Source organism: Odontesthes bonariensis, chromosome 24 (assembly GCF_027942865.1).
Source record: "Odontesthes bonariensis isolate fOdoBon6 chromosome 24, fOdoBon6.hap1, whole genome shotgun sequence".
In the NCBI taxonomy this organism is placed as follows: domain Eukaryota; kingdom Metazoa; phylum Chordata; class Actinopteri; order Atheriniformes; family Atherinopsidae; genus Odontesthes; species Odontesthes bonariensis.
The window spans coordinates 7,036,883-7,051,730 of NC_134529.1; the positions used below are offsets into that span (position 1 = coordinate 7,036,883).

At 40.4% G+C, this 14,848-nt stretch overlaps 1 protein-coding gene across 1 annotated transcript in view; it reads left to right on the forward strand.

Moving 5' to 3' along the window:
* Positions 1 to 14,848, forward strand: part of scara5 (scavenger receptor class A, member 5 (putative)) — an 81,789-nt gene that overhangs the window by 32,814 nt on the left and 34,127 nt on the right. The window contains exons 4-7 of the mRNA XM_075459190.1: positions 9,186 to 9,385; positions 10,505 to 10,683; positions 10,763 to 10,889; positions 10,988 to 11,156. Coding sequence (XP_075315305.1) covers positions 9,186 to 9,385; positions 10,505 to 10,683; positions 10,763 to 10,889; positions 10,988 to 11,156 — 675 coding nt within the window. The remainder of the gene's footprint in view (positions 1 to 9,185; positions 9,386 to 10,504; positions 10,684 to 10,762; positions 10,890 to 10,987; positions 11,157 to 14,848) is intronic.

The window sequence follows — 14,848 nt, forward strand, 5'->3', positions numbered from 1 at the left end:
AAGGGATAAACTGTTATTTTAATATAAAATAAAAATGTTCACTGATTATTTGGATGTATGAACTGATCCATCAATCAGTCGATAAATAAGACAGTTTTATTTAGTAACATCTCTTGCTTTGTAACATTCTGAAACAAAGTCGTACTTTTTCTAGAAAATAGTCATATTTTGACACTAGTTTTATTTAATTAAAGAAATTTCTAATATTTTGAGATTAAATCAATGCTATTTCATGATTGAAGCTAATTGTAAAATATTCATTGCACAGACTTCTGAGTCCATCTCAGCTGGTAGTGTTTGATAAATTGGGAATCAAGACTTATGTTGATCTATAAAGGTCACTAAAATAAAACACAAGCTATATAAATAAAGCTTTTTCAAATCCTGTTTGGAATGGTGCTTAACATCTAAATGAAAGCTGCTCTCTTACTTCATAAACACACAGAGACTTCCTGTGTGTGAAGTTACTTTATTAAAAATCTGTGAGAGAGCTGCACAGGGAGATTAGTAACCATGGGTGCAGGGCCATGACGGAGAGGGCTGCAGGATGTTGACCTGTGCGAGTGCAACACATTTAACAAATCATACACTGACAGAGAACAAGCAGAAGCGCATGTAATACAGAGACATGCACAGATTCCCAGCATATCCACACTGATGACGCAGCACATCTGTCACAAAATGGCACAAAGCAAAAAACTGAGTAGCGACAACATGCAAGATGACTTGCATAACTGACCGCTGGCTCATAGTGCTCTGGAAATTTAATTGGGTCTAAAACTCAAACTGTTCTCTTATTAATAGATCACGAGTGAGTCCTCTCGCACGGGAACACACAGTTGTGTTTGTAAAACACCATATTACACCAGAAATAGCTTTTTCACATAGCTAATTGTAGCAGTTTCTCAAAGAAACCTCAGAAATGGTTAAATTACTACACTTTATGGGCAAGAACATTGTTACATGCCTATTACAGCCTCAAGCCTCCAAAATGTTACATGCCAAAGATTTCCTTTCAACACCATAATATGCTTTTATTCTACGTGACACGGTCAAAAATGGGATTTTGCACAACTATTGCCCAACAAAAATGCTTATCGGGATGTAGGAGAGGGTGGATGGTGGCGTCGCACCATGGACTGTCAAAATAAGAGAACTGAGTCGAAGTCACATCCAACCCAGTATGGTCAAACAAGATTTATGGATTTAAAAAAAACATACAGTATGAGTTAGGGCTTTATTTGGACAAGCACACAAACATATCTGTTTCCAATACCTCAGAAGAGATTACTTACTTATCTTTTATCACTGATAACCAAATCCTAAGCCCGAGCCTGACGTTGTGACCCCAAAACGAGCAGACACACACGCATACAGACTGCAGATAAGGAGATAAGTGATGGCAATAACATGTTATTTATCTCTTTACAGGTTATTCATCATCTCAGCACTCAACGTTCTTGTATAAATGTTTTGTCGTCTTTGGGTTTGGGCTCTGACAGACCTCCAGCCATTCAGCCTCTGTGACTGTGTGTGTTTGTTGTGTGCACCCCGTGTGGTAGACTTATGGCACTGCTGGGAACCAGACCTTTTGGTCTGACAAAGAAAAGGCCAGGAGCCTTTTTCCTGATAAGACTTGGTGGTTTGAGAGTTTGAGTCCGAGTATGTAAATGAGGTTCAGAGGACGTGTACCGTAACGAGCCAGGGAAACATTTTAGCCCTCAAAGTTAGAATTTTGTTTTTGTCTGGGAGAAGAAGTAAAGAGCGAAAAATTGGTGGTCATTGGGCAGTAAATACACATCTATCCATCCCTTATTTCTCAAGAGAAAACACAAACATGGACAAACAAGCAGAAGAAAGGCTTGTTGTTTTGTGCCTAAAAAAATAAGCTTTTGTGTGGGACAATGTGTTTACCTTTAAGTGATAGATCTTCTCTTCATCATCTTGCGTTTGAGTCACATTAATCATACAGGCAGGAATACTACATCTCATACACTTGTGAAATCATCTTATTTGTAGATTCTTATTTCTATTTGTGCTTATGCCTGTGTTTGACGTATTTGCCATAAACAACCTTCCTCTTTTTGCATCTGCACTTTCAGACTGATATAAGTGAATCCAGTTTTGGCCAACTGTTGCAGTCCTGAGTTGTTTGTGTAGTAAATGGGCTTCTCTGCCACACTGGATGCTAACAACAGCGCAGATGAGCTGCAGACTTAACAAACCGTTATCTTGGTGTCCATTCACATTAGGACATGGAGCCCAGCTGTTGAGCTGGCCCGATCTCTTAACATTTGATACTTGAATGGATAAAGTGTCCTCTGCTTCTGTGTCTCCACAGGAGATCTCAGAGGGCATGAAGCTGGGAATTTAGGAGTAATGTCCTTTTAAAATTGCTGGCACACCACTTTGTGTGTGTGTGTGTGTGTGTGTGTGTGTGTGTGTGTGTGTGTGTGTGTGTGTGTGTGTGTGTGTGTGTGTGTGTGTGTGTGTGTGTGTGTGTGTGTGTGAAACAGTCAGCAGTGTATAAAAAGTGTGTGGAATAGATGGCACGATGACTTTCCCATCCCACAGAGCCAAACTCTGAGAAGTTTTAAACGGATATGTCAAGAGTGCGTCTTGTTTTTCAGGCCATTTCTCATACGCTTTGCCCGAGGTCACAAAACGTTCATCTTAATGACTGAACTGACCTTAAAGATGAGGGTTAATGACTGAAAGAGAGCTACAATTACCGATTAATAAGGTATTCATCATTTCAGCACTCAAAATTAATGTTTTTGCAATTTAGGATTATCCAGGTGCTCAGAATCACTGAACTGGGAAATAGATTACCAAATGAATAATGAAACAGTACCTTCCCATAATATCATTAAAAATCAAAGCATATTTTCATATTTCGGCATGTTACAAGGACACATCATTTGTTACCATGTCTAAGATAACACAGTTAGACAGACTTGCACTAACGAGGTGATTCCCAAAGATCTTTTAATCGAAAAACTTGACATGTGATGGCATTTTGAGGAAAAGAAGATGGCAGGCTTGAAAAAAAACTAATAATACTACAGCAGATGAACAGTATCTGAAAGTGACGTCCTTAAGAAAGAGGAAAAAGTTCAGCAAAGACCTGACACAGGAGCTGAGAGATGCATCTGGACCTTCAGCTGATCCATCTGCTGTTGGTCCAAGCCTCATCAGAAATGGGCTCCATGGAAGGGTGGCTGTCAAGAAGCCGTTCTTAAGGAAGGGAAACAGGGAGAAAAGGCTGAGCTGTGCCAAAGGACACAAGAAGTGGGCTGAAAATCAGTGGCAGCAGGTCTGATGGAGGGATGAATCCTCCCCAGAGCCCGGAGCTCAACATTACTGAAGCAGTGTGGGATCATGTTGGCAGAGAACGGAACAAAAGGCAGCCCACATCCAAAGAAGAGCTTTGGGATGTCCTTCAAGAAGCCTGGAGAACTATTCCTGAAGACTCCTTAAAGAAAGGACAGAAAGCTCGTCTGAGAGGGTTCGGGCTGTGTTTGTATTTGCCTTGTATTCTGTATTTATGCATTATATTAATGTTCCATGTTGCACCTATGCCCCATTTTTGTAGCAATATGAAGAAATGTGGGACTTTTGCCCGGGACTGTAAATACATACTGTCTTTAGAACACGTGCACAATGGCAGAATCAACAATGGATTAAATGAAATGTGTAAGCATATGTGCCAGCTGGTCAGTGGCAGTTCCCCCTGACTGTATTTTGGTTTTACTGTCCACTAGACCTAATGGGTCGGGCACCAATTAACAAAATTATAAAGTTACTAGAACATTTACCCAGTCAGTTACAATAAAAATCAGTGTTAAATTTACAATGAAGGATGACTTTGCTCGATGTGTAAATAGGCAACCGGGTTGTTGTGCTGCCCTGAAGTGGAAGAAAACAGTTTCTTTCTGCTTTCAGAGTGAAAAGAAAAGCTTTCCACCTGATGATGACCCCTATGAGGATGTTTTCTGTTCTCCAAGTTACCAGAACCGCAGTTTAACAGAAATTATTTCGCAGAGAGTTTTTCAAAGCTGATGGACGATCCCTTGAGATGATGTTGACAGAGGAAACAAAGTGAGACGCTGTGGAAAATCTATTTGAATGTGGCAACAAGACCTTGATTAAGTTTAGATGTCTTTGCACTAATAACACATAGTTGTTCTGGATTGTGAGAAGCCCCAACCACAAAATGGTCTGCGGTCAGGAAATGTAATTTTGCACCTTAAACTTGAGAAACCACGATGTGGTTGCTCTGAAAAATTTCACTAAGTCTGAAAACAGGTTTTGGATCAATCATTAAGCTCCATGCTGCTGCTCCCTGTGTAACTTTTCATATATTTAAAGAGATTAATAGGCAGAAATGTGGTATTGGTGTTTATTTTATCACTGCTGCTGCTTGTTAGGAACTGTTTCCCCAAATATCAACATTTCAGAAACTACGTTTTTTTTTTTTTTAAATGCACAAAACGGGTTTTTTACTTGACCATTATGTCGTTTTCAGTTGATTAAATGAAGGATGATGTTTAGTTACTGCTCCCACTTCTTCTCCTTTGTCATGTACATGGAGTTTTTCTCACTAAAAGTATATCACAGGCCTGCTTTTTCAGTTTGGTCCTGCTAACTGGGAGCAGTTTGGTGAACAAAGACGATGCTCAGCACAGTTCAGAAGTTGTCATTTTTTTCATTTCTTATCCATGACTCGACAAATAAACTAGATTTACAATAACACAGTTACAACCAGATGACTCAGAGCATCTCTGAAGGACCAACATAGCGTGCTAATTTCCCACACCTTTTAAATTTTCTTTTAAGATGTAGAATCTAAAGCGTGTTAATCATAATGTTTAATTAACCACTCGAAGTCAAGACTGTTTTGCTGCTTGTTTGTTTTCCCAGAAAAGGGCCCCACGGCACCAACGTGGAAAATGTGAACGATGAAATACAAACTCACTGACCCTAAAAGCATCAGCTTTTACTCCAGACCTTAAATACAATCCCTGAATATATGGATCCATCACATCGTGTAACAAATGCAGGCTCGTGCACTCACCATTTCACCTTGAATGATGGATGTGCTTTTGGATGTTCTTATATGTTGTTGTTTAAAGACACTCGGCCTCATTCACCAATGTCTTCTTAAGAATTCTCTTAAATTCTTTCGGAAGTTGTTCTTAGGAACTGTTGGTGAATGAGGCCCGTTGTTAGCCAAGCTACCAACTTAGATTTCCAGCCTTCTATCATTTAGCACGAACCACTCTGGTGCACTCAGAGCCGGGTGAAACTGCTTTCTGCGTCTGTGTTATGGAAACTCCCTTCTTTGCTTTTTTGTTCGGGTCTTTTCAGAATGCCCTAAAGGAAACCTCTGACTGTTTTATATCATTTTTTATTTAGAGGGGAAATGTGTTGGATTTAGTCGCTGTTGTGTTTTCTTTTTCTTTTACCCACTGTGTCATATTTTATTGAACAAACATTTCAAATTGCCCTTTTTATGTGTAGTTTTTATGTGAAACGGCTTCATGCTGCCATCTTGACCCGGACTCGCTGGAAAAACAGACTTTTCTTGGCAAGATACAGGACAAATCATGTGAAAATAGAAATTAAAAGTTTTTGTTTTAGGGTTGGATTGGATATTCGTCTCTGTTGGATAATCTCTCATCATGAGCACAAAGCTGTGCAAAGCAGTCCTTACATGTTTGATTATGACACCTGGTAAAGAGCAGAACTGTACTAATAAAAAGGCTCCAAAATAACAACAAAAGGTGCAAAATAAAGAGGTAGGATGTATTCTTTGGTTTCATGTTCATCTCATTCTTCTTTTTTCCATGTTCAGTTTCCTTCATGTGTATTTCGTGATTCTCTTTTATGTTCCATAGTCACCTCCCTGTTGTTCTTCTCCTTCATGTTGACATATTCTTCTCTCTCTTTGTCCTTCATATGCAGCAGCACTGCTGAAAAGCTATCTGGTTCTGTTTGAACCCATCTCTGTGTGTGTTCTCCACTGAAAAAAAATACTGGTGCTGACAGACCATCATTTAGCGGTTAAGTGACCTGTGTAGTGGCGAGATTTCAGCTTATTTAGTTTTTCAGCTCATTAGGAATAAGCCTAACACGCATAATGAACAGCAATTGAGATAGTGTGTTTGCAGCGGGGTGGCTTTGTGGTACTTTTCTCTCTGTCTCTTTGAGGTCATGCTTACATTTCTTGGCCTCTGCTGGCTCATGAAGCCACACATACAGAAACACATTTTTATCGTGCTCTCAGATCCATGAAAAGAGAAACAGGGTGTGTGTTATATCGGGCTGTTAAGGGCATCAGAGTGTCAACGAACATGTGTGAAGGGAATTATCTGTTTCCTCCCATTTCCTACGTAAGTCCTTTTTTATCCACTGGATGTTTTTTTTTCTCACACTGCTCCCGCTCAGAGTATGTTGTCACTGTGAAACGCCGAGGATCCGGTTTCAAAACATCTCGCGGGATATCGAGAAGTTACCGTGTAGCATGCTTTCAAGAAAACATAAAACCAAGAAGCTTTTTCTCATTAGACACGGTGGAGAACAGAGGAAAAGAAAAAAAGACTCTGTGCCACAGTGAAACACAAGCCAAGAGTTTTTTTTAACTGTCAGCAAATGTGTTCCTGTTCTCATACCAGCTCTTATTCTTTTAGATTTGCATGTTTACAGTTTATCATCAATATATGTCTGCAGTTCATGCATATTTAGGGTTGAATTTTATAGAGCCTTTAATTAAGAGTGTGCTCTTTTGATTGGAGTGCAGGATTCCTTGAATCCATGCTCAAATATTGTATTTCTCTCTCAAAACTCACACTTCCTGTTTGCATGCAAATGTACTCTGCTTCAGCTAAAGAACTGTGACACACTCAGGCACACTGTATAAGCAAACAGTTCAGCTCTCAGGCTTCTTCTGTGGCCTCGCTAAACTTCTGCTGTTGGATTTCTGCTTTTTGCTCAACCCTGTGAGAAGAACTTACCTGCTGATCCTGTGATGAAATTTCCTTTTCAAATCTGTACCACTTGTAGATGATTTTCTTGACAGTGACATTTTGTATTTGAAATAATTTAAAGATCTTTCTAAGTTGCTTTTCAGTCTGATAGGACATGGCAACACAATGCTATTATACATAACAATATGAGTTGTTTAAAGAAAAAGAGGACACGTAATTTGCAATAGAATAAAACAGACAATTCCACTTAGTTTACTCAGTGTTATATTGATGCTTTTTTTTCTGTATTTGTTTCCCATCATCATTTTTTCAGAATATACGCGTATCTTCAGTCTTTGTTGTCTCATAGGCCTCCGCAGGGCAAACATACCAGAATCCATTTATTCACTAAGCAAAGCTGTTTACTGCACAGGCCGTCATCCATTCATCCATTGTTTATGAAACAGGAGTCCTCTGCTGTAGCCCAATGTGTTGTGTGGCCTGCTGCTGATTTACAATCCAACCATTTCTTTTCTACCTCTGCTTAGTCGTTTACTTCGATCTTCCACAGCTGATTCCTTGTTATTATTTTTGTTCTGTTCATGATTACAGTACTGAGATCACGTGACTCGGTTTTATATTCTGTAAAAACTTTGCGTCTTTACCGTTGCTTTCAATGTCCACAACTAAAGTTGTTTCATAACTAAAATGTCTGTTTACTTGTGGTGGAAACAATATCTTGGCATGCAAATGAAAAATTAGAGGAGTGTCTGCATCCACAGATAAGGATGGGAGTGGAAATCAGGTTTGTGCACGTGGGTTTAGATTCGGGATAGCTGAGATTTGTAAAAGTGAACCATATGTTGTGAAATAAATGCATCCATACACTTTTAGTCATGAATCCACACACAGTTTTATGCACTAGGCTTCAGATCTCATCAACATGAAATAGCTACATTTGTCCAAAGCTCTAAAGGTTGCAGCTTTACAATAAATTCTCAAATATCGTTCAGTTACTACGATTAGTCATTTGTCCCTTACACAGATGCAGCTTAAGTTTTTAAATCATGTCCACTTACCAGGCTTTGGTAGTGTTTGTTTTACCAAAAACGTCTACAATGATGAAGCTGATGGTGGAAGGTGTTAATCCACTGACCCTCATGCAAGAGACTAGGCAATGTTCACTGTTCACTGTTTCCATGGCGCGCACTTATGTTGTTACATGACTACAATGACCTATGCTGTTGACGGTATTTTCTAATAACTTTGTGTTCAGTCCAAAAATTCTTTCCGTTGACAAAACCGAACATCATAAACGTGTGAAGTTGGAAATTGCAACTACACTATGTTTTCTAAGCATAGGCCAAAGAGTTTGTGTTTTCTCATGTAAAACCTTTAACTGTAATATACCACCTTGCTATTGCTCCTAAATGTATTCAGTAAAATAAAAAGATGGAATACTTCCCTCTGAAATGTAACTACAAACTGGCATAAAATGGAGAAACACACTTAACTCCCACCTTTTGGGTCCATTGGCACACGTTTTTTCAATAACTTCTCTTGTAAATACCACAAGACTATTATAAAACTAAAGAAAACACTTGTACTATTGAATTTATAAGCATACATTACTTAATGTGTTCATGTCCATGAAACTACAGAACATGATCATATCTCATTTTACATATTTCTAGGTTCGAAACTGCATTTTTGTAGTAGAAACATTTGATTTGGTCAATAACAAAACATGTCAAGCCAAGCATTTGTAGATGTCAATTTCCAAAAGTACAATTCTTTTTTAAAATGCCCTTTTCATCTCTTGATTTCCATATGTCAAAACCTTAAAAAGCTTGCTGTCCTGCAAGTGGTTGGATGAACAGCTGCCTGCAGAGGCCAACTTGAACATCAGTCAAAAAGAAGAATTTCCACAATGAGACATCACAGCATAGGCAGCTACACACTGAGCCAAGTTAGAAAACTCATAAAAATATTTAAGTCCTGATTTAAGAAAACAAGACACTCAGCAAGAGCAGACAACCAAAATCAGTGTCGGCGACGGAATCAACATCTGCTCAGCATTACAGTGCTGGCTCGCTCCATGCTGACAGTTGTGATTGATACTAAATGAAACTTGATTTGGGGACTTTTGCTGCAGCTGAGGGATGAGTGAATCAACAATAAATCCCTAACTCTCTTCCTTTCTCCATCCCTCCCCAGTGTCTCGTTCCCAGGTGTCCTCGCAGCGACAGGAGGTGCTGATGGAGAATGTCACCCGAATGTCGGAGAGCTCTCGGCGGCTCCAGCAGACGCTGGGCGAGGCGTCCACTCAGGCCGACCTGCTGGAGAACATCTGGAAACTGGAAAACGTCTTCCAGAACCACAGCAACTGGCTGCAGAGGCTGGAGATCCTCATCAAGGTACCACACAACATCAAAAAGGATGAAATGTGTCTGTATTATGTTCCCTCTTTTGGGGGGGCTGTTAGGGGTGAGTTTCGGTAACTGGAGTAAGTGGTGGGAATGCCTGAAGTAGGAATGATCTGCTGTTGTGTTCTCAGCATGATCTAATACAGACCTTCACCATGTGTCTGTACGGTCCATTCAAGTTTACTCTGATATACCTCTGTGAAAATACTGGAACCAAAGAAACTGAAATACATGTGGTATGATAATGAGGAATTCTTGCAAAAAAACAGACTGTTAAGACCAGATGTGTTGCAATCGTCTCCCTAAGGTCTCCCTAAGTTGCACTTTGTTAGCAGTCCTGTGAGATTCCTCATCTTGGTTTGGGGCCTCCCTGCTCGAATAAAGGTGAAACTTTATGGAAGTTGCTGCTCAGTTAAAAACTTTGTTTTTGACAGAATGTCTTTGTGGAGATACAAAGTTGTCTGTGTGCTTGTTGTCAACCTAGTGTAATTGGACTCATAACCAGCAAAGGCCAAAATAAGCAGACAATTCTCTCCTTTATCCCTGACTGCAGCCTGCAGAACAGGCTGGCTTTAATCCAGCTCACCACCATTTTATTGCTTTAGCTAATCAGCAGGGTGAGACTAGACGAGTTCATAAATAAATTTCCCCCTGTTTTTTGTGCAAAGGTGTTTCTCAAACTGAACATCCTTAAAGGGGTAAAACACAGCCTTAGGAACTGTGTGTCACATGTGAGCCGCAGCCACTCACACCACAGCAAACAGAAGGTTAAACTTACTGAGCAGCCTCTCATAGAACTCATGAATCTCTCTGTCTCAACCATGTCCCGCGCTTTGTCTCAGATTTATCTACCTCTCCTTCACATGCTCCCCCACCAGCACAGCCACTTGAGCTCCTTTAAACCTCGATTCATAATAAAATCTCTACCCAATAAAACGGTTACCCTTGCTCTGACAGAGCATGACTTTGACTTTGACGTTACAGAAGATGGTGATAAAAGATCGAGAAGATGTTCAAAAATAAGCGGCTGTTGTTGTTTATTACGTGAGTTGTAAAACGCTGATAAAATACCAGGACTTGTCAGATGCTGCAGAGTCCTCTTCCTTGCAGGGCCTGGAGGTGGAGCTGAGGAGCATACAGGCTCATTCCCTTCAGTCAGAGGGCTACCTGGTGCAGCTTGACGACAGGCTGTCCTCGCTCAGCACCTCTGCCGTCAGGAACGTGACGAGCTTGAGCGCAGAGGTGACCAGAACCTCCAGGTGGCTCCGCGACCACGACATCCTGCTCAGGTACACATTTATATCCGTCTGCGGAGGTTGATCAGTCAAACCAAAAAAAAATCCTGATTTTTCCCGGAATGTTTTTCAGGGAAACGTCAGGGCAGGTGAACGGGCTGAGAGAGAAACTAGACGAGGTCAACTGGACTGTGGGTGCTGTCAATCATACCTTCAGCAGCGACATCAGTATTCATCACTTCAAGATACAAGACTTGCAGGTTTGAGGTCCATTACGGATCAGATAAAAGGTTCTGTGTATTAAACCTGCTGTTAAAAGCCTTTTAACGGCCCTTCTGCCGGCCCTTGTTCTGCTCAGATCCAGATCAGCAACATCACAGAGGACACCAGCAGTTTATGGGTGACGCATGTCCACACAGAGGCCCAGCTGAGGAACGAGATGGAGATCCTGAACACCATCACAGAGGACCTCCGTCTGAAAGACTGGGAGCACTCCATGGCACTGAAGAACCTCACAATATTAGAAGGTCAGCAAAGAGATGTGGAGGTCGAATCAAACCACTGACTTGATGCATTTGGTACACAAGCCCTGCTCATAGGATCAAACAGACTTGGGAGCCTTAGGCTGCGGCTACACGGAAACGTTTTTCACTGTAAACGATACTTTTTCTTATCGTTTCGCTGTCGCGGCCACACGGAGCCGGCGTTCCCACTACCCCAAAACGATAGTTTTTGAAAACGGGTTCCAGAGTGGGAAAGTTTGAAAACGGCCTCGTTTCGTTTCCATTGTTACAGCTAAAACGTTTTTGCGTCAGCCACACGTTGACGCTGGGAGCCAATTTTAACACCTCTCTATTGTCTCACAGCGTGGCGTGACACAGTGGCGTGTGTACTGTATCGTTTCATCGTTGTCGTCTGGACAGCAGCGCGTTTCCGTGTGGTCGCAAGAATTTTCGAACCCGTTTTCAAAAAAAACCTCGTTTCGTTTTCGTGTAGCCGTAGCCTCAGGTCATCGTGGTTTTCCACGTGGTGTTAAGTATCTAGTATCGTGGGACAGTGTGTGTATCCCCAATACAGATAAATCAGTATAAAGCAACATACAGACCAACAGGAATAAGTCTGAATAAGCGACTTTTATGGAGACACGTGTTCAGATATTTACCCGCTCCTTTCAGACAAGGTCATTCTGGGATTTTTCCACACTTGTTAACAGGGGAGCTTCATGGGTAAAGTTTGCTTGATGTGGACATTTGAAGCTCCTCTGGGCGCTGGTCACATGTTAAAACAGCTTATTTCTCTGGCTGTTTGAACAAATTTGGAAACATTCACTTCCCTTATGGGACTCGGGCAAAAAGGCTTTTTGCACGACACTCTACAAAGAAAAACATCTATGCAGCATTAGTACGTGAGAACGTTGAATGAATCCCTTTGGGTTGGACCTCAGTGGTCCGAAAAGATCTTTTACAGCAGCTCATCTGAGCCGTGTTTGCAGTCTGATTGAATGCAAGTGACCCTAGCATGCAAACACAATTTTACACCATGGGATTACTTCCCTGGAGTCTTAACAAACCTTGTATGTTCTTCCTCCAATCTGCTCAGACTTGATTAGTCTCAATGTGACCCTCGCTGCCAGCTTACCAAATTACTTCTCTGGCTTGTTAAAATCAGAATAGGTATGAGATGATGTAATGCTGGCAGGGGACACAGCCCCAACTGATTGATAACATCTCAAACCAAATGGGACTCCTGATCTGATGTCTGCTTCACATGTGGGTGGGATGCCATTTCTTCTGAGCCTGGAAACAATTCTGGGTTAAATTTAGACGCCTCATCCAGAATGAAAACTCAGTTCAGCTCCATCATTAGTTTTAGCTCCGCTGCCCATTTGTTTGTTGTTAGCTCTGTCACCTGAGCCAAGAAAAAGTTTTACATTTCTCTTCATGTTTACCATCTCCTCTCTTTTTCCCATGGCTTCTTTTTTGATCTATTTTATCTCCTCTTCATCTGATTAACTTTTCTATCTTGATATCTAATTCCTCTCTGACTCAATAAGATGTTAATGCCACACATGTTGCATAAATTATACAAACATGAGAAGCTGTTTGAGGTGCTGCCTCAAGTTGTTTTTGGTGAGCAGTGCAAAGGTCTTACATGGTAAATTTTACACTGATGTGGGACTGCAAAGGGCAAAAGTATCACCTGATTTCGATCACACCTCCCATGTAATGTAACCTGGTGTTTCTTTACTGACAGGGTAATCAAATATCTGCACTTAGGTGCCAGGCTTTGCTGTTAGTTTCCTGATTAAGTCATAAATAGTTTCAGGTTGTCAGTGCTTTAAAAAAAAAATTAAATTTCAATTAAATTAATTTCACTTATAGTTGTGCAATTTCTAATGAATATGTTTCCATTTTGTTTGTAAGCATTTAAAAACTCAGCTTTTCAAAATCTATTTGAGAAAATAGATATTTTCTCTCCACCTTTAAAGCTTATTTATACTCAGACATTGTTACCTCGCTTGATCCATGCCAAGCATTGACACCGAAAGGCTGTCTTTACAACTAAATGAAAAATAAACTCATCTGCTGTAGAGGAATGTTTAATACTACCTTAAGCATCAGATGCTCTTTTTCTACCAAAGCATTTCCCGTGCTGCTTTAGGGCTGGTGCTAGAGCCTGTTCTGAGTTAGTTAAGCTAAGAACGGGTTTGATTTTCCACAGCCAAAACAGCGCCACGTTATTGAATGTATTACATGTCTCTTCCAACACATCTTATGCTTCCTTCATTATATTTTTAATTCCTGGAGACGACCACAGTGCGGGGAGACAGTTTATTGTCACAAAAAGAACCACAGCTCACAGAGTTTGTCTTAATTTTCCATTTAATTCTAGTTTTTAAATGCTGTTTTACAAAAGAGTTGGTTTTTGTTCATGTTCTATGCCAAAGCCGACCAAACCAGTATTTAGCTAAGTAAATGCTATCTATGGGCTACATAGTAAAACCAAAAAGCTTTTTTTTTAACCCAACAGACACCTGTCAGCCTTAAAATTTTGAGTAAACTTTTGATGCCCGGTTGTTTGTTAGGGTTTTAGTGGTATTTTGTTTCTGTAACAGTGCTGTTATGACAGAGTGATGCACTTTCTTCTAAATACAGTCGTGTTCATCGCCTTTTCGGTTGCAACATCTTGTATCCTCGAAAAAAACACAAACCCTGTTATGTTTGTGTGTCATCGGCTGTTGGGACACATTTTACAAGACATTTCTCATCTTCCCATGCAGTAAACATGCAAGTTGTCCCATCACAGGCATTTAAGACTTCAGCGAGACTAAACATGTGTGATAGACAAAACAAGACGAGCTGTTGCTCCATCCCGCAGGCTCAATGTTTGACGGAGGCTCCAAAACTCTTCTCTGATGGTTTAATTCTGGACTGGGCTGACTTGTTATTGTTGAAACGCTGTCAGCGGAATGAACAGGGGTGACTAAGAGTCAGGAGATTAAGGATGGGAAGCTCTGCTAAAACAGCTACTAACGTGACTCTTTTTCTTCTAAGATCGGACACACAGATGTAAGACTGAAGCACCAAAAGCTTCGTTTGGTGAAGTCAGGAAACTGTGAATAAGAGTGGCTGTAATAGCTTCACACCTGCTTGGGCTTTTTTTTCTTTCTAAGTTTTAATTTATTACTTTCTGTGAGAGCAGCCACAGTTTGAAATAATACTCATGGCAAAGTGACAAAATTATGAAATATTAGTTTGTTTTAAAAAAATATGAAGTCACTCTGGTGAGTCATATTTACTTGCTTTGTTGGCAGACAATTTCTTATTTTAGATGAGTTTTGCAGTGTTTCGTGTTGCCTGCAGTGGAATCAGTAACGTTTCTTATGTAAACCTGATTAGGGAAGCTAAAGTCTTTAACTATGAAGCTGAATCTTTTGATTATCAGTCAGCACGGGCCCTAATGCAGTTGCATTAGTTACATATACTGTAGGTATGCCCAAAAAACTAGCAATAGTGGTCCTAACATTACATGTGTAGTGATTTTCCTCACTTTCTTTTCCTCAGAAATTCTAAGATTGAATAAAAAAGTGGTATCCATAGCAGTAACAGGACGTTTCAACAGTTTCCTCAATGCTCACAGACGGTTACAGATGCCATGATGACCATCACATCACATACACATTGATGGTTGATTGTGTAGTGTCCAAAACCTCGAAACA